Source organism: Kwoniella bestiolae, chromosome 1 (genome assembly GCF_000512585.2).
Source record: "Kwoniella bestiolae CBS 10118 chromosome 1, complete sequence".
Classification (NCBI taxonomy): Eukaryota; Fungi; Basidiomycota; class Tremellomycetes; order Tremellales; family Cryptococcaceae; genus Kwoniella; species Kwoniella bestiolae.
In genome coordinates, this window is record NC_089241.1 from 7,807,110 (window position 1) to 7,824,326 (window position 17,217).

The window sequence follows — 17,217 nt, forward strand, 5'->3', positions numbered from 1 at the left end:
TAGTATCGAGCGACGCGGCGTTGAGCTCCTCGAGGTTCTTATTGCGTTCTTCGAGTGATCGGATCCGCTCTTGTTGTTCAATTCCCATGAGGGTCAACCGTTCAACATCTTCTTCCGGTTGTTATTCCGTCTGATAGATTTCCTGCGAGCTGTGACGATGTCGCGCCATGTTAATGTCAAGATGCAAAATGATGATTTATGGGATGCACAATAACAGCCGTTACATTAGTAGCTCGAAACCTCTCAAGCAGTCGATACTTGACTCACACTTGAGTAATCTCCTGGCCTCTTGCTCGTCCTTGCTCAACCCTCTCATGCCTTCCTTTCGACCGATGAGAGCCTCGATACCCCCCGGATAGGCCTGTTCTAAATCTGTCGCCCGGTCGCTCTTGGCCTTGTTCCCTGCGCCATCGGAAAAATGGCTCCCATTGAAGAGACCAGTGGTCGCGAAATTCACAAATGAATCGACTCGAGCGGAAGATCATTCGTGGGTGGTGGGAGGTATGAAAGTTACCGACGGTGAGAGGAAGATGGTATCAGGCTGAGAAACATCGGTCGAATGAGTCGGACTAATTGATGTCAGCTCGGAATGTTGAGCCAACATGTTCTCGTGGAAAATCTGCGATAACGCGACATCAGCTCAAACAAGTTGGTTGAGGCGCAATATAAAGCATGACCCACCTGTTCTGGATGTGCATGGGGGACATCAAGTTGGAAAGAGCAAAAACCACCATGACTCTGAGCATCGGGCGGCTGATCGGTCTGCGAGTCACGTTCGGAGTCAGGAGAGATGCCAATATGAGCGTTACTATCGGAAAATACAAAATCGTCAAGGGTTTGTTCCATGTCGTGAGTGTATGGCCGGCAATTAGATTAAAGCAGTGGTCAGTAAGGAAATTCAGTGCTGACCCCAAGATGTCAGTATTACAAGCCGTGATCGTGGTTAACATCCTTGTCAAACCGACAGTCCAGTCGTCTTCATTCCGAGGATCCCCCATTCTTCATCTCAGCTACAAAGGATGACCACGTCGGATCGAGAAATTCGACTTTTTGGGACATCGCGGTACATGTACAGTGTCCGGTCCGGTCATCGAAGGAGTGAGAGATACAATTATCGTCGCTGGGCATGATGGGCAATCGGAAAGACTGAAAGTTATGACATCCTGATTATGTAAAGTTCGCACAATGAATAACCTCCTCATTCTTTCAGCATCAGACCTGTCACTCCTCCACTCAAGATGGTCACTGCAGTGTAGATCAGAAGGATACCCTGTGATTGATGAAAGATGCAGTCAGTTGTCATGACTCATACACATGGGTCCTTGACGACCAGATAACTACTCACATAGTTATGGAATCCATAGGCACCTGTTGCACCTTTCAAGATTCCCACTTTCAGCAGCTGATCGGATATTGGACCTGATTGACCATATGATCTGTCAGTATTGACACACCAATAGAATCGTTGCTACGCCGCTTTGACTCACCAGAGCTCATATTGCCCACCCCTCTCATGAAGGCAAATATGGAGTATGTCAGGCCAGTAACGACTGGGTCATCTTCTACAAAACAAGCAATAAAAGTAGCACATTCAGCAATCCCTCTATCGCGGCTTCAAGTGGAGGAGATCGATACCCACTTGCGATAGCACCAACCATCTTAGTCCAAAGTGTGGTAAAGCTCAATCCAAGCAATCCAAAGGTGATAGCGAATGAAACCAAGACACCGCTGTTGGTTCCGAAACCCCACAAGAAAGCACAGGACAGAGCGCTCCCCAAGCAGGATATGAGTACTGTCCATTTCAATGGCATCCTATCTGATAGATATCCTAATAGGGCGTTTCCTGGAACAGAGGCGGCTAAGAGGAGTGATACACAATGAGTTCTAGTCATGCAAGATCGCAGGGCCGTTGGGTACTACAAATTAGGATTTACCGTTTAGGATCGCAATGAGAACTGTACCATTAGGTTTAGTCATTCTCATCTCGTCGACAAAAGCTATATTGGCATCACGATGAAGGTATCAGCCACTCAATTTGGTTATGTCCTCGTGATAAGTATATCGCCTTATAGCAATGACAACCCGCCCGATCTGAGTCAGAAAGGTAACTCACAAGGCAACCACAAACTCGGAATAAAGTTCCCCATACTAGTCAACCCAATAGTCGAAATCGCAAGATAAAGCGCACTCCTCCTGATAAAAGACCAATCGATCCGTGGTCTTCTCCTCGGAGTGACCGAATTCTGTTCGTACCTCGATAACGGGATACGTCGTTTGATAGCTAGTAAAGCTATACTGCCCGTGATAGCGTACCCTATTCCCAGGGATATCATTGCTGCTTTGTACCCGAATCTACCTAGGAGACCTTGCATAAGGAAGGGGAAGACGAACCCTCCGATACCTGTGCCGGAGTACATCACGCCGGAAGCGAATCCTCGGCGGGCGTGGAACCATTCGAATATCAGGGTTGCACAGGGGAAGTATGTTGCTGAAAGATATGGAATTATGTTAGGATGGGGAAGAGTATATAGAAGTGGGGCTAGAAGACTCACCACTCGCCATGGGATAGAAGATTCCTATGGTCATGATCAGATGCCAAGGCTAAGTGATGAAAAAAAGTCAGTCTATGACAAGCGTTGATCCCGCGCAGTAGATCAGGTGGTAAAACTCACCTTGGTCACAAACGCACTGCCTATCATAGATACCGAAGCCATCATCAACCCCACAAACTGAAGGGTTTTCGTATATCTAGGGAACGTAGTGAATATCCTAAATTACCACAGCTCAATGTCAGCCATGCAATATGAGTGAAAGCACACAACAGTGAAGCTGACTCACGGCCCAGACACAGCAACAGTCATATAACTCAACCCCGTCTGCAGCGTCGCAGCAAGCGTGATCGTACTTTCCCCCTGACCTTTGAAAAGCGTATTGGTCCAGTACACATGCAACACACCGATCGAGAACGGTAATCCCCAAATTAAGATCTCAATGTACGTAGCTGCTATGAGGAACAGCCAGGCTTTCCGACCGGAGTCGACGGGTGGTAGGGCCTCGGTGGGGTTGATGATTTCTGATTCTTCCGGTTCATGTTCATGTTCGTTGGTCAATTGACGTGAGGGACTGGGAACCACCTGGTCGGTCGAAGTCGAGGTGGGAGGATCGAACACCTGGGATGTGGAGGGTGTGATAAAAGGGTTGGATACCGATTCTGTTGTCGGGTTCTGGACAGATATAGCTGCTAGCTCGATATCCCCAGCAGCGGAAGATGAGGTCGCTGTCGAGGTCATTTCGATATTATTGATATATCAACAATTTAACCTATTCACAAAGCAGTAATAGATACAGTATACAAACTTTACGAACTGGGGAGACGCAAGAACTCAGCAATGTATACAATCGAACAGTCGAATGAGATGGGAGACATCAAATACACATGCAGTAAAAGCTTCTTCCCATCACCATGACGGGACAAGCACTCACAGTACCAAGTCGAGGTATGTACGAGTATGCTTTTTTTTTTTACTCGGCAGACCGTAAATTCGGGTAATTGAACTATATCACGTGCAGATCATTGATGGTGCCTTATTCTCCCCTCCCTTTGATCCGGTTTTGCCAATGAATCTACAGAGACTCAACAGATGCATGTACCTCATCAAATTCATTCTCACTTCTCACCAGATATATACAACAACTATTCTCTTCAATATCGCAAAAAAAAAGAGCGGACAGACTAAAAAGTACTCATCACACCACTAGTCCAAGCATTGCTCTCAAACCTCTCCCTAAACTCCTCTGCGGTCCTCTTCAGCTCAGCCAGCAAATCCTCATCTGACATTCCCATACCCTCGTCTCCGTCTCCGTCCCCATTGGTGGCATTTTGACCGGTACGCGATTTCCAAGAGTCCAGAAAATCTTTCACTAGAGCTGTACCTTCATCTGTCTCTTCCTTGGTGTATTTTGTGAGAGACTCTGTGGTATCTTCGCCTAAGCACAATCGGTTGAAATCAGCTTTCACACTTAATAATGCAACCAAACGTCGTGCACAGCTGACTTACCACCAAAATCTTCCAATTCTTCTGCTTTCCTCTTTGCGACCTGCATCACAATGATTAATTACCTCTGAACAGATCCCGATACGATCATTGCAACTAATCACTCACCCTGACCACACTTTCAGGGAAATTAGCCAACTCCGCAACATGAATACCGAAACTCTGATCACAGATGCCTGAATAAAACACCACTCGTCATCAGCTGTGTCCATCAAGAAAGCTCAAAGGAGAAAGCTGAACTGACCTTCTTTCACCTGATAGAGCAACGTGATGTTTCTATCTTGCTTCCCATCCTGATCCCTCTTATCGGTCACGAGCGCTTCCACATGGAGATTCTTGACATGCGGGAGGGATTGATCGAGGGTTGTCAACTCGTGGAAATGGGTCGCGAAGAGACAGAAACATCTTATCTGAGATGCGATATGCCTATGCCGCAGAATCAGCATCGATATCCTTTCCCATAGTAAGGCATAAGTCTATGACGACTTACTCGCTGATTGCCCATGCTAGACCAAATCCATCATAGGTCGAAGTACCTCTTCCAAGTTCATCAATGATGATTAACGAGTCTTTAGTGGCGGACTACAATGATCCCGGAATATCAGCTTACACCTTCCTTCTCTACGGGTGCATATTCAGGTGTAATAGTAGGACATTCACATACCTTAAGGATAGTAGCGGTTTCAAGCATCTCCGCCATGAACGTCGAAACACCTTTCAACTGACTGTCCCCCGCACCGACTCTCGCAAGTATACAGTCAAAGATTGGTAATTGAGCTTCGTCTGCAGGTACGAAGCACCCTATCTGGGCTAGTAAAGCTATCACACCGATTTGTCGGATATAGGTCGATTTACCACCCATGTTTGGCCCAGTGAGAATGATGAACTCGGACGAATCTGCATGTTTTCACAAAATCAACCCGCTGATTATGTGGTTAAAATACGTCATCCTCACTCTTTTGCATATCATGATCGTTAGGGATAAAAGTCACATCATCCATCACCTCCAAACAAGGGTGTCGAGCACCTCGAAGTAAGACATCGCCGGTACCTGTAAGAAAGCATTAGATTTGCTGCTCATAGCTCGCCCAGAGCATTACGAATCTCACCTTTTTCCGTCAGAGTGGGCTTCACATAAGGAATAGGTGCATTGGCTGAAACGTGGGCGAGGCTATAGCATTGCGCCTGTCAGATCACTCAACGAAGCGCATAGATATCAGCAAGGCTATACTCACGAAACGGTCACATCGATAGCAGCAATCAGATTATCTAAAATCTCCAGTACAGGTGTGTACGAGGCTGTTCACAACAAATAGGTTGATCAGCTTGATGCAAGCACAGAAGATCCATATCAGCTAAGACTCACCTGCAATCCCGACAACTTCCTTCACCAAATGCCTCTGCGTCTTCTCATATTTATCTTGCAACTCAAAGTATTCCTCACTCAGCTCCTTGAGATGTTTCGTATTAAATATCGTCCCGGACTTCTGAGTAGCCAATTCGGTATATCCCTTTTTGCCTCTGAGTGTTCCAGCTTCCTATCATCCATTCCGATACATGCATCAGCTCGCATCGTACTACATTGCGCCTCCAATGGATGATAGCTAGAGGAGAAGGAAGGGTAACTTACAGCTTTGGTAACTCTAAAAGAGTACTTATACACCTGATGATTCTCCAGATGCAGTTTCTTCTCAATGTCCAGCCCCAGATCATCCCCGACTCTTCGATGCTCCTCGTCAAGCTGATCACGAATTGCCAGCAGTTGGCCCCTGATAGTCTGCAAGTTGGGGTCAAAATCCGGACGAAGCACGATATTGTGATTCTTCAGTTCGGCCAAGTCGATGGTATCCTCTACCATCTGTGCGTAATTATCGAGATGATCAGAGTGTTCCTGTACAATCATGATGAGCCGGCGATACTTGTCGTACAGTATATGAGGGATTGACGCACTTGGAGGGGCTTAAGGTAGATCTCATCAATCAGATCTCCAGCGGCAGGATTCACAGCTTCGACATTTGTCAGAGTTTGTACTAATTTGGGTAGCTGGGATTGCGGGAATTCAGCCGAGAGTCGTCTTCATGGTATCGTATAGCATATTGCGTCACTTACCAATCGTACAGCTTGATAAACTCTTACAACATCCTCCAAACTCGCCACTGCACGATGGAACTTTTTGGATATTCGGTGGAAATCAGGCATAGCCTTGAGGATGTCGTCCTGCGCCGTGATGACAATTGTCAATATCCTCATCCTTCGACCCATCGCATGACACTTACCTGTATTTTGATACGAGTGTTCGAATCATCCACAAACACCTCCACGATGTCTTGGCGTTGCACTGCATGACCAGCCCCGTCAGTTACGTGTCATATCCTCAGAGAATCCGAATATGGCGACTGACCGATTTCGTGCAAGTTGACCAAAGGCTGCTTCAACCATCTAGCCAACAATCTCTTCCCCTGACTGGTCTTACACCTGTCCAATAACCCATACAAGCTCATATTCTTACTGCCACCAGTCTCGTTAGGCTGAGGCATCAGATTCAGAGCTTTCAAGGCCGAGGCGTCGAGTTTCATGTATTGCGATAAATCATGTTTATGCAATCGATATTGACCATGAGTGGTCTTGTCTTGCAAGAGGTTGAGGTAGATAAGGAGAGCTGCTGCTGACTGCATTGCAAATTTCATGTCGAATTCGGCTGAAAAGTTGCAGACATGAGCTGACAGTCCACGAAGATAACCCCTGTAACAGATAGCTCACTCACGTAATGCTACACCAGCACATGATTCGTGCAATAATCTGTTCAGATCCTGCTCGACATTTCGAGCTTGATAATCGGCTGTCGGTATTGTGGTAGTCAGCTTCCATGCCGGATATCTGATGAAATCCGCACCTACCAGCTTTTCGTTCGGTCACTATCACTCCGCATCTCTCTACTAACGTTTTTAACTTGCTCAAATCGTGGTCTGTCTTCTTGTCGTCCGATTGCATTATGCACTCCTTGACACCGAGCTGGATGAGGAGGGACTAGGGTGGCAAAGGGGGTCAGCAATGTCGACAGCAGGGTGGCCAAAGCCGTTGCATTCCCTCGTGCTCCGCATAGTCCATCAGCCCCATATGAACAGAACCTCGATGGAGAAGTGCTAGAAGTGTCGTAGCGAGGGGACGAGCCTATTATTCATGACTAGAGGGACACATGAGCAGGACAAGAACGACGGCTCACCTCTGTATTCCCAAAACTATCATTCTCGACAAACTCGCCCACACCCAACAACCTCTCCGAATTATCCACATACGCAATCCCAATAACCTTATTACCCTCCTTCACCTGAAGCTTCAACGACATAATCACACTAGACGACAGAAGGCTCTGATCGTTGAACAGCAAATCTTCAAGCTGCATGATATTCCCGGGCGAAGCTGATTTACCGAGCGTCCATCTCGTATTGTCCTTGCGTCCTTGGTAATTCTCCTCGGGGGTGTATATTTCGATACGCATTTGCTTGACTGTCAATGCCTCTCTTAGGAATTGCTTGGTAAGTGAGGTGGAGATTGTTACTGATGGTAAGCCCTTGGCAAAGGAAGAGGAGGGTCGGGCGGAACCGAGGTATTTTAGGACGTTTGTGGTTTTGAATACTTCGTTGGCTATGTATATCGCGTCTTGGCTGTGGGCTGAGAAGTAGTCCTGTGGTCACCGAGATAACGACGGGTCAGTCGATCGTTCGGGGCATTTGTCTATGGCTCATATGAAATACTCACCCCTCGATCGAATAGTCTGACCATACCATCCATCTTCTGCTCAACCCCATGAAAATCAGCGAGAACGCACACCGACGAATGACAGAGGAGACGATATACGTACAGGTGGCATTCTCTCGATGAACCTGCAGAATCTATCTTCCGCCTCTTTGTCTATCATACCAACCAACGTCAGCTTGGGTGCCTTAGTTGTTTACACTCTAGCTGAGCTTACCCATCTCGAACGCCGGCCTAGGGGCCGAGGTGGACTCTGATCCATACATGGGAGGCTAGGCATCAAAGAAAACGGGTTAGCTGGTGAAGATCGAGAGTGCCGAGTAATGCATAGCTGTCTGGGTTTACATACCATCTTGACTATATAACCCAGAAACTACAAGGGGAAGGGAGGAAAGGGGAAAGAGCTGTTTGGAGAATCTCAATCTCGTTGATGTCGTTGTGAGTGGAAGTCGAAGCGCTATTATCGCTGCGTAGGCTATGTATTGTGTATCTCAGCCCTGTGATTGAAGAGCGATTGGACGCAAGGGTGATAAGAAAAGGGAATGATGTAGTATGAACAAGATATCTTGTGGTTGCAGGGAGAAAAGGAAATGTTTCCCAAAATCAATCATCCGTAATGTTGGTTGACGCGAGCATCATCATCAATCTACTAATAGCACAAGCCAACTCTCGCGTGGTGGAGGTAATAGGGTAGTATCACGTGACTTAAAGCTCACATACTGGGGGATAGTACAGTTATATGCCATAGTCATACATGCAAATACACTACTACATCATCATCAAGCACTATCTATCACCCTGCTCATAGCAGCTTGGCTCAAGGTCATATCCAACCCGCCCTTCAGCTTCATTAACTCTTTTTGGAAATTTAATTCCCTTTCTATACGGCCTTGTAATTTCGATAGCATTTCGTCGAGGATTGGTGATTGGCCCAGTATGGGTGTGTAAAGGTCTGCGATCAAGCACGATGTACGATGTTAGCTTTCATCACGTATAGGCTTTTAAGGCAGAAGAAGCCTTGGCCCACCTATTATTACTCCGACCACCTCCGAAGCCATCTCACCAAACCTTGGATCCGTAACGTATCGCACCAAGAACGATAATATCGGTTCAAGCGAAACATCATCCCGTCCACTCAGAGCCACTCTGAGCGCATCACGATGTATCAATTCCTGTATCAATGCGAAAGTGGTCGTAGGTCTGATGGTCTGGTGACGAACAAGAGGTATTAGCTTTCTCCCTTCTTGTAACACGATTCCATCTCTTGAAATCAACTCACCTTCTTGGTCCCGGCATCCAACGCGGCCTGGTATTTAAACCCCTTCAAATACCTATCGAAATCCTTCAACCGCCTCTTCCGCCTAGTCTCAACTTTATATTCATCCACATCTCCCTTGGCAGGTCCAAGCTCATTCCTCTTAGCTTTCAAATACCCTTTACCGAAAATCTGCTCCATATCTGCGAAATACTCGTATGAACCGCCTACAATCGAAAGGTTTTTCGAAGCGGTATCTTCGGGTATCTCTGATGCTTTTGGATCTCGTCTTCGGACTGAGAGGGTTCCGTCGGTTAGACCGGCTGCTATGTGGGTGTCGTCGGGCTGTAAACGTGAAAGAGAGTCAGCGCAATCTTCCTTCCTCGTACAGTAATCATGGATGACAAGAAGGAAACCCATACTCACCGAGACGGCCAGACTAAGCACCGGCGCAGGATACCTCATAGTATGTACGACCTTCCAATCCTCCGTATCATACACTTTAACCATCGTATCCAATCCACCCGTTAACACTCTCCTCTTCTCCCCATCGAACGCAAGACACGTAATGGTTTTCTGATGGTTCGATAACGCTCTGACGCACTTCGAGCCACCTGCCATGGACAGATCCCATAATCTCAGTATGGGTCCACCGACCGATACTCCAATTCCACCTGTGGGAAACATCAAGATATCTTCAACGGGGTTCCCACCATGTCGCATCGTTATGACGTTTGAGGTGTCTTCCGGCAGACGTGCATCGTGTAATCGTATAGTCGAGTCGTACGATCCCGAAAGGAGGAGATTGGGGTTGGTAGGGTGGAATATTGCTGATCGGACGTAATCCGTATGCGAGGAGAAGGTGTTAAGGCATGTTTGGGTGGATAGGTCCCAAAGTTTCACGGTGGTGTCGTCTGAGGCGGAGATGATTTGGGGAAGGTGGGGTGAGAAATGGGTGACTCTGACTGGTCTATGGGTTGCGACAAGTATATCAGTAAGAGGACATCATAAGAGCAGAGTGCTCATCTTGGATGATAATGAGACATATCCTGGTGATAAGACCAAAGCGAGATAAGTGGTGTAGATAATCATGACAAAGAGTATACCCACTGGTTATGTCCCTTCATAGTCCTCAAAACAGCCCTCGAATTCACATCAAACACCTGAATCTGCCCCTCATCATCCCCGGCCACCAACAACTTCCCATCCTTCCTGAACTCTCCTGACCGAGCCGTATCCTTGAACCTCGATATGGTCTTGACGACTTTCCCTGTCTTTGGTGCGTAGATCAAAACCCTCGTTGAGGATGTGATGGCATATCGATGTGGTTTGGTGGGGTTGAAGTGGATGTGGGTGATTGATGAGGGATGTTTGATGAATAGGGGATGACGGAAGGAATGGAAGTGTTTCGAATGGGGGTTGGTGGATGATATCTGACGGGGAGCGGTGGGGAGGGAAGGTAGGGATAGAAAGTCCATGATGTGGTGTGGGGGATAGATTAGGTGAAGGTGAGAAGGGGGAGTCGACAAGGAGGAATGGAGGGATGGCTACTTTCGCCTGTATAATCGATACTCGACGATTGTTCTGATTTCCTTGCTAATTGTGTATCTTCCGGTTCGCTGCCCCGGCGATAGCTGGTGTTTGAATGATCCGTCCTTCTAGGTCGAGGTGTGGTTTATGATCATTTATCTTCTTGCATATATCATCCATATACTTGTCTTTGACTGAACATATCACCTCCACATGAGCTGGACGAAGGAAATCAGAAATATTGCATCGAGCATAAAATACGAATAAATACACCATAAAAATAATCATAGACCCACTCTCCCCTGGTCTGACCCACGTGACTGATGGGTGAGATCTGACCGACTCGATTTGATCCCGAGGTGAGATAAATGAGATTTCGGGTTTCCCATCAAAAATATCGAGAGTGAAATACGAATTTCATGTTAAGCATCATATCATTCGAATTGTCGTGATCACTGCAAGTTCCGAATTTCAACGATCAGCTCCTCATTTGGTATCGAGTCATTGTCATTGATACATCATCAAAATACTACTCGACATTCATCATCGCAGAGTACAAAAGACAACGACCAGTCATCACTTTCCTACCTCTTTGTCCCATTAACAATAATACCTCACAACCACTAAAAACGCTGTCGATCAGCTCGACTTTTCACCCCCACCTCTGATCTACACCCTCCACTTTTACAGTCAAACAAAAGACAATGTCCTCCTCGGTCCCTGTTCCAGGTCGAAGAACCTCTGTGTCAGCTTCGGATCCTCCTAATTTGTGAGTTTAGTTCTCACTCACTCCTGAGCACGCCTTGTCGGGCACCACGGCGGTGATGGTGGTTGTGGTGATGGAGGTGAACGTGCATGATCACACATGGAGATATAGATACACACATCCTTTGGATCTGTGGGGTAGTCCAGAGCAGCTTGGGCGCACACCATCACCCTATATATATCTTCATCTCATCTCTCCTTCTCTATGTACCCACGCTACCATGCTCAACCTATTCAACATGCTAACCACCTCCCCCCGATCCCGTAGCATCCCAATCCCAACCAACACCCGAGGTATCCCCACCACCTCATTCGGTGCTCAATCTCCTCCTTCCTCAACTGCCGCCGGAGGGTTGAGCGGATCATTCTCCACTTCCCCATCTGCCTCGAGCCACATGAGGGCAGGATCAGCTTCAGTCGGATCAGTCTTCCATGGTATGGCCAGGCAATTGACCGCTTTCTTACCTGTTACATACCCCTTGGAGGAGGAACCAGAGAAGAGACAAGGTAAAACCAAGGTTCTGTTGTTGGAGAATATCAATTTGGACGCTGCCCAGTTCTTGAAGGATCAAGGGTTCGAGGTGAGTTTACTGTTTTTACACGCTCTAGGACATTTGTTCCTCTCCCGGATAATACATCAAGTCTGAGTAATCCTTGCGTGCTAATGCCTCGACTCAACCTCACAGGTCGACCACGTCACCAAAGCTTGGTCGGAAGAAGAGCTCATCTCCAAACTACCCCACTACCAAGCTATCGGTATTCGATCCAAGACTAAGATAACTCAAAAGGTCATTGATGCTAATCCTCAGGTGAGTCCCACAATCTGGTCTTGCCTGTCACTCTCCAATGTTTCGCATCCAATATAGCTGATATCTCTTACTCGCCCCACAGCTCCTCGTCATCGGTTGTTTCTGTATCGGAACCAACCAAGTCGACCTCGAACATGCCGCCCGAAGAGGTATCGCCGTCTTCAACTCTCCTTACGCCAACTCTCGATCCGTCGCCGAATTGGTCATCTCCGAAATCATTGCCTTGTCCCGACAAATCGTCGATAGGACTCACGAGATGCGAGCAGGTATCTGGAACAAGATCTCCAAGAACTGTTGGGAGATTCGAGGAAAGACTCTGGGTATAGTAGGATACGGACACATCGGATCCCAACTATCCGTCCTTGCCGAGTCATTCGGTATGCAAGTCGTCTACTACGATGTTATCCCCATCATGCCTTTGGGTTCCGCACGACAAGTCGATTCTTTGGACGAACTACTTTCCAAAGCGGATTTCGTCACTCTCCACGTACCCGAGATACCCGATACGATTAACATGATTGGTGAAGCCCAATTCGCCCAAATGAAGACCGGTTCATTCTTCATTAACAACGCCAGAGGTAAGGTCGTAGACCTCGCTGCACTTGCTGCTGCCTTGGAATCAAAACATCTAGCAGGAGCTGCCGTCGACGTGTTCCCCAAAGAACCGGGATCAAACGGACCAGGATTCAACGATGCCTTGGGAGACTTCATCCCGAGATTAAGGAATTGTTCCAACCTGATCCTCACACCGCATATTGGAGGATCCACCGAGGAAGCCCAACGGGCCATCGGATCGGAAGTGTCCAATGCGCTTTATAGGTACCTCACCTACGGTACCAGTTTGGGATCGGTCAATTTCCCTGAAGTGGATTTGAGGGCTATAACGACCAACGACGAGAGGCATATCAGAGTGTGTCATGTGCACAGGAACGAGCCTGGTGTGTTGAAGAGTATCAACAATATCCTCGCGGACCATAATATCGAGAAACAATTTACGGACTCCAAGGGCGATATCGCGTATCTCATGGCTGATATTTCTGGGGTGGGCCAGGAAGAAGTAGAGGGGATTTATAATGGGATTAAGAATACTAGGGCGAATATCTTGACTAGGTTGCTTTGTGAGTGCTGGTTCTGCTTTGGGATTGAGATGTCCCAATCACATCGATGTAGATCGTTTACTGATAATTTGTTGTCATACAGATTAAGCACATAGGTTTAGTCGATCGTCAAGGGAACGAGGAGAAACCCAAGTAGGCGACAAGAAGAAAAGGAAGTAGAAAGAAGATGTGAATTTATCAGCTTAATTTTGTTACACTGGTGTGGCTCATCCTTCTACCATATACATATTTACATACATACCATATTTACCGCTATCGCAAGATCAGCTCATCCTGATGCATTTGTTCATTGCTTGATTGTTTGGATCCACGAATGGGGCGCATCTGCGGAACGATCAGTCAACGCTTCTGATACCTTCTGATATTGAAGCCAAAAGCAATAGGTCTACACAATTGATAGTATGCACAATGCGATATGCATGAGTATGTAATGTGATAATGTACACTCCGACCCTTCCTCCTCTACACCAAAGCAAACCAACCAATCCGCCCCTCCTGCTCTCTCAATTTCACTTCAACCCACTGTCAATCACCTCCCCGGTCCAGCCGCCATACTCCCCTCTCCCGCCCCATTCCCATACTCCTCATTCCCCTCCAAATAATCCTCATCGTTCTCCCCAAACACGTCCACTTCTTCCCCCAAATCGTCAAGCAACTTATCATCGTGATGTAGCGGTTGACTCATCCCATCGTACCCTCCTGATGCATTCCCAGCTAATGGGAAATTCCTCTCTCCCTCTCCCTCCCTTATAAGTCGATTTATATATTCCTCTTTATCCATCTCTCCCACATCCACATCCTCATCGTCCTCGTCGTTGTAAAATGCATCTTCATCCTCCTCCTCAGAGTCCAATGAGGGTTTATAAGACATGAAAGCATTGATACGTGCGAGCCTATTCGCCCTTGTGATCTCATCTTCGTTACCTCCATTCTCATATAGCCCCGAACTCGGATGTGGGTGAGAGGGAGAGATTTTCGGACGGGTGGAGCGTGGTTTAGGGGAAGAAGATCGTGCAGGGTTGAGGGATAGGTGGGAGAGGGAGAGGGCAGTGGCGTTCTGATAGTCCCTCTGACCTAGATGGAGGGTTTGGTCGATTGGTCTGGTAGTGGTTGGAAGTAATGAAGTCAGCTTGATGTCATACGTACAATCGGCCATTTCTCCCTTCAGCAACTCTCCGCATCATGAAGACTCGCATTCTCTTCCCTGAATATGCCCGCATCCCTGCTGCCCCCATCCATCTCAAATCGCCCCGATTCTCGCTTTTCCTTCACTCGGCCCTGCGCTTCCTCCTCTCCGTAACCAATCCTCTCCCTTTTGCCCAAATCTCACCCATCCTCCGTGCACTCTCTCTCCTTTCTCTCCTTTCCCTCCTCGCATCTCCCATATTCCCCAACCCAAGCACAAACCGTTCACTCACAAGATCAACCCATTCTTCGCCAACCTCCCCTCCCCAGCCCTAATGCGATCCAACACCCTGGCCTTACCACTCCTCGTTCCCCCTCCTCCACCCAGAGTGGGCGACTTGGTCGGCGAGCCATTATACTGTTGTTGGTGTTGGTTTTGGTTTTGGTCCTGATCTGCCAAATGCAAATTACCCAACATCAATTCCTGTTCTCTCGCCAACAATGCTTCTCTCGCAACCAACAGCTTATCTTTCACAGGATCGCCGGATGGTGAGTTGCTCGGCCCTGCTGCGGGCGGGGAGGCAAAGAGTGGAGAGGAGAGAAGGGCGGTATTGCGGGAGAGACGGTCGCGGACCTCTGGGAGGGATAGGTAGGAGATGTCGTCTGCTATGGGGGAGGAGAGGGAGGTGCGAGAGGATCGACGCGGGGGCATCGTTGTTTGATGTGATTATCCGGTTGGTTTGATGGGGTCGAAGTTGGGGGGTAGTGGATGGTGTGCTTATTGAGTGCTGGAGGGGAGGTGCTCGTTTGGGACTTGTGCTGATGGCTGAGGCTGAGGAAGAGATGAATCAACAATAGGCCAATTACGAGTAAGTCTTACTGGTTTACTTCATGTGACGCAGTCTAGTGCTGCCTAGGCACGGTGCCATTGCAAGTGCTATTGTGGCACTAATTTACGAGTATGGCACATCGCCTGTTCAGTCCTCTTTTTCAGAGCCTTCATGCTTTGTACCAGAATCATGTATACATCCCGGGAACAAGCATAAGAAGACCGCTAAATTACACCAAGAGGGAAATATGAGAGATCTGCCGAAGTTTGGATACGTGTTCATCTCTTAGAGGTCGACCTGGTATTCGCTCGAGGTCTGAGAGAAGCATCCCAAGAAATCAAACCACCGACCCCATCGTCGATAGTACCCTGAACAACACTACTGTCTTTACTTGCACTTACAGGTGGCTTCCAGGTTCGTAATGAGCTGCCAGGGGTACCTGATCTTCTGGCTGAATCCTTTTCCGCCAAAGTATAGTATACCCTCCTGCATCTCGTGGAATCCACGTTCGTCTCCCAGTCCTCTATCAAGCTTTCATCCCCTTCATATTCTTGCGGTGCTTTGCCATCTACATGTGAACAGGTACCTCTTCTGGCAAAACAAGGTTGGCATTTCGCATAGATGATTTCTCCGGTCTTCTTCCGTCTGATCACATATGTTTGGCATTCGATTCCAGATTTCGTACACTGAATACAGCTTTGAGGTCCAATTACAATGATGGCTGGTTCGTGCGGCACAGTCCTCGCTGACAGAGAAAGGGGAGAACCCACAAATGAGCTTGAGGGAATTGCATTGGTCACCTGAAGTGAATCAGCGTCATCAGAGACGCTTACATCATGATCCGATGATCTGTCGGGCATCGAATCGAGGCCCGAACCCTTCCCACCGCTCATTTGGCCCTCACGGTGAGTAGGTTGCATTTGGGACGCCTCAATATCCTTTTCCAATGTATCCAGCGCCTTGAGACCCTTATTGCACATCCAAAGCGCATGACGTCTCGAGAATATGTTCTGATCTAATTTTTTGTCCTCAATCACGGACCTTATGACATCCATCAACTCCATGTCCAGCTCCGAATCGTTCTTTAAAAGCTTCCTCGCGTGCAGGATCGGCACACTGTCTAGAGCATTGTCGGAGGACTGTTCCTCCAACATCCTCAAGGTCCTTTGCAAGGTCACTCGAGGAGAATCGGGAGTCGGTTCGACATCGAACGATCCATCAGGGAGTCTTCGCCTCTTAGATGCGCTGGAGATGGCGCTGAACACTGAAGGAGAGTATCCACCAGGAGAACGATGATATGGTGATAGAGGCATCTCCCCTCCAAAAGGTCCCGGTGAGATGAGGTAACCGATTCCCGCTGCCGAGTCACCCATTCCAGGTGAGAATGGGTAATGCATATCACTTGGTGGTCCCATCATGGCCGTGTCGAAGTCCGAGTCGAATCGCTGAGTATCGAAATTGGTGTTCATGCCCTGAACAGCATCTGCGTGTGCTGGAATTTCAGCCGAAAGGGTCAGAGAGAAGTCGAAATCTTGTGAAGGACCCGGATCCCCTGTAGGGTGGTTGATGTCCTGGAATCCCCCAAGTTCGCTTGCCCTTGCCCGATCGAGCATTCGAGCTGGGGCAATGCCCCCAACAAGGTCTGGGAGATTATTTGCGTGAGTGGAATCAGATGAGAGGTCCGCCGGACAGACATGCCTAGGGCCCTGAAAGCAAAGTTAGCGACTTCCACAAGCTGCGCCATTTGCTAGCACATGACACTTACTGTAGGAGGCACACGGGCTTGATCTCCTTGATCCATGATGTAATACTATGCTGATGATGAGAGTTTTGATGTTGCCGATTATCAACGCAAGAAGAGCTTCAATACAGGTGAAGCATGAAATTAGTAGGAGGTGGGACACTGTACCTCTCGCTTTATATACTGTCGTATAGCTTCTTACGACTGCAATCCGAATTTGACGGAGAACAAAA

General features: G+C 47.8%; 7 protein-coding genes across 7 annotated transcripts; 1 reads left to right on the forward strand and 6 right to left on the reverse strand.

Annotated features, from left to right (window-relative positions):
- Positions 1-481: 481 nt before the first annotated feature.
- On the reverse strand, positions 482-846 carry I302_102923 (uncharacterized protein; the record flags this gene model as incomplete). The annotated part of the gene is made up of 2 exons (XM_019188292.1): positions 482-619; positions 682-846. 2 exons carry the CDS (start codon positions 844-846, stop codon positions 482-484), a joined length of 303 nt encoding a protein of 100 aa, XP_019051170.1.
- A 352-nt stretch (positions 847-1,198) lies between these two features.
- I302_102924 (uncharacterized protein) lies at positions 1,199-3,290 on the reverse strand (the record flags this gene model as incomplete). Its single annotated transcript, XM_019188293.1, has 9 exons — positions 1,199-1,270; positions 1,346-1,419; positions 1,488-1,562; positions 1,640-1,858; positions 1,935-1,997; positions 2,114-2,488; positions 2,553-2,601; positions 2,673-2,769; positions 2,839-3,290. The coding sequence occupies 9 exons, from the start codon at positions 3,288-3,290 to the stop codon at positions 1,199-1,201; spliced, it is 1,476 nt and encodes a 491-aa protein (XP_019051171.1).
- Positions 3,291-3,733: 443 nt separating this feature from the next.
- On the reverse strand, positions 3,734-8,077 carry I302_102925 (uncharacterized protein; the record flags this gene model as incomplete). Its single annotated transcript, XM_019188294.2, has 21 exons — positions 3,734-3,987; positions 4,059-4,098; positions 4,164-4,231; positions 4,300-4,481; positions 4,546-4,637; positions 4,720-4,952; positions 5,011-5,106; positions 5,165-5,226; positions 5,291-5,354; positions 5,422-5,593; positions 5,686-5,946; positions 6,006-6,098; positions 6,165-6,272; positions 6,332-6,393; positions 6,457-6,753; positions 6,820-6,894; positions 6,953-7,082; positions 7,279-7,740; positions 7,815-7,850; positions 7,918-7,967; positions 8,029-8,077. 21 exons carry the CDS (start codon positions 8,075-8,077, stop codon positions 3,734-3,736), a joined length of 2,886 nt encoding a protein of 961 aa, XP_019051172.2.
- A 513-nt stretch (positions 8,078-8,590) lies between these two features.
- On the reverse strand, positions 8,591-10,544 carry I302_102926 (uncharacterized protein; the record flags this gene model as incomplete). Its single annotated transcript, XM_019188295.1, has 5 exons — positions 8,591-8,763; positions 8,839-9,019; positions 9,091-9,411; positions 9,493-10,036; positions 10,177-10,544. 5 exons carry the CDS (start codon positions 10,542-10,544, stop codon positions 8,591-8,593), a joined length of 1,587 nt encoding a protein of 528 aa, XP_019051173.1.
- Positions 10,545-11,300: 756 nt separating this feature from the next.
- I302_102927 (phosphoglycerate dehydrogenase) lies at positions 11,301-13,375 on the forward strand (the record flags this gene model as incomplete). The annotated part of the gene is made up of 5 exons (XM_019188296.2): positions 11,301-11,365; positions 11,630-11,942; positions 12,048-12,170; positions 12,253-13,288; positions 13,371-13,375. 5 exons carry the CDS (start codon positions 11,301-11,303, stop codon positions 13,373-13,375), a joined length of 1,542 nt encoding a protein of 513 aa, XP_019051174.2.
- Positions 13,376-13,817: 442 nt separating this feature from the next.
- On the reverse strand, positions 13,818-15,125 carry I302_102928 (uncharacterized protein; the record flags this gene model as incomplete). Its single annotated transcript, XM_019188297.1, has 2 exons — positions 13,818-14,388; positions 14,707-15,125. 2 exons carry the CDS (start codon positions 15,123-15,125, stop codon positions 13,818-13,820), a joined length of 990 nt encoding a protein of 329 aa, XP_019051175.1.
- A 396-nt stretch (positions 15,126-15,521) lies between these two features.
- Positions 15,522-17,044, reverse strand: I302_102929 (uncharacterized protein; the record flags this gene model as incomplete). Its single annotated transcript, XM_019188298.1, has 2 exons — positions 15,522-16,949; positions 17,009-17,044. 2 exons carry the CDS (start codon positions 17,042-17,044, stop codon positions 15,522-15,524), a joined length of 1,464 nt encoding a protein of 487 aa, XP_019051176.1.
- Between the last annotated feature and the right edge of the window lie 173 nt (positions 17,045-17,217).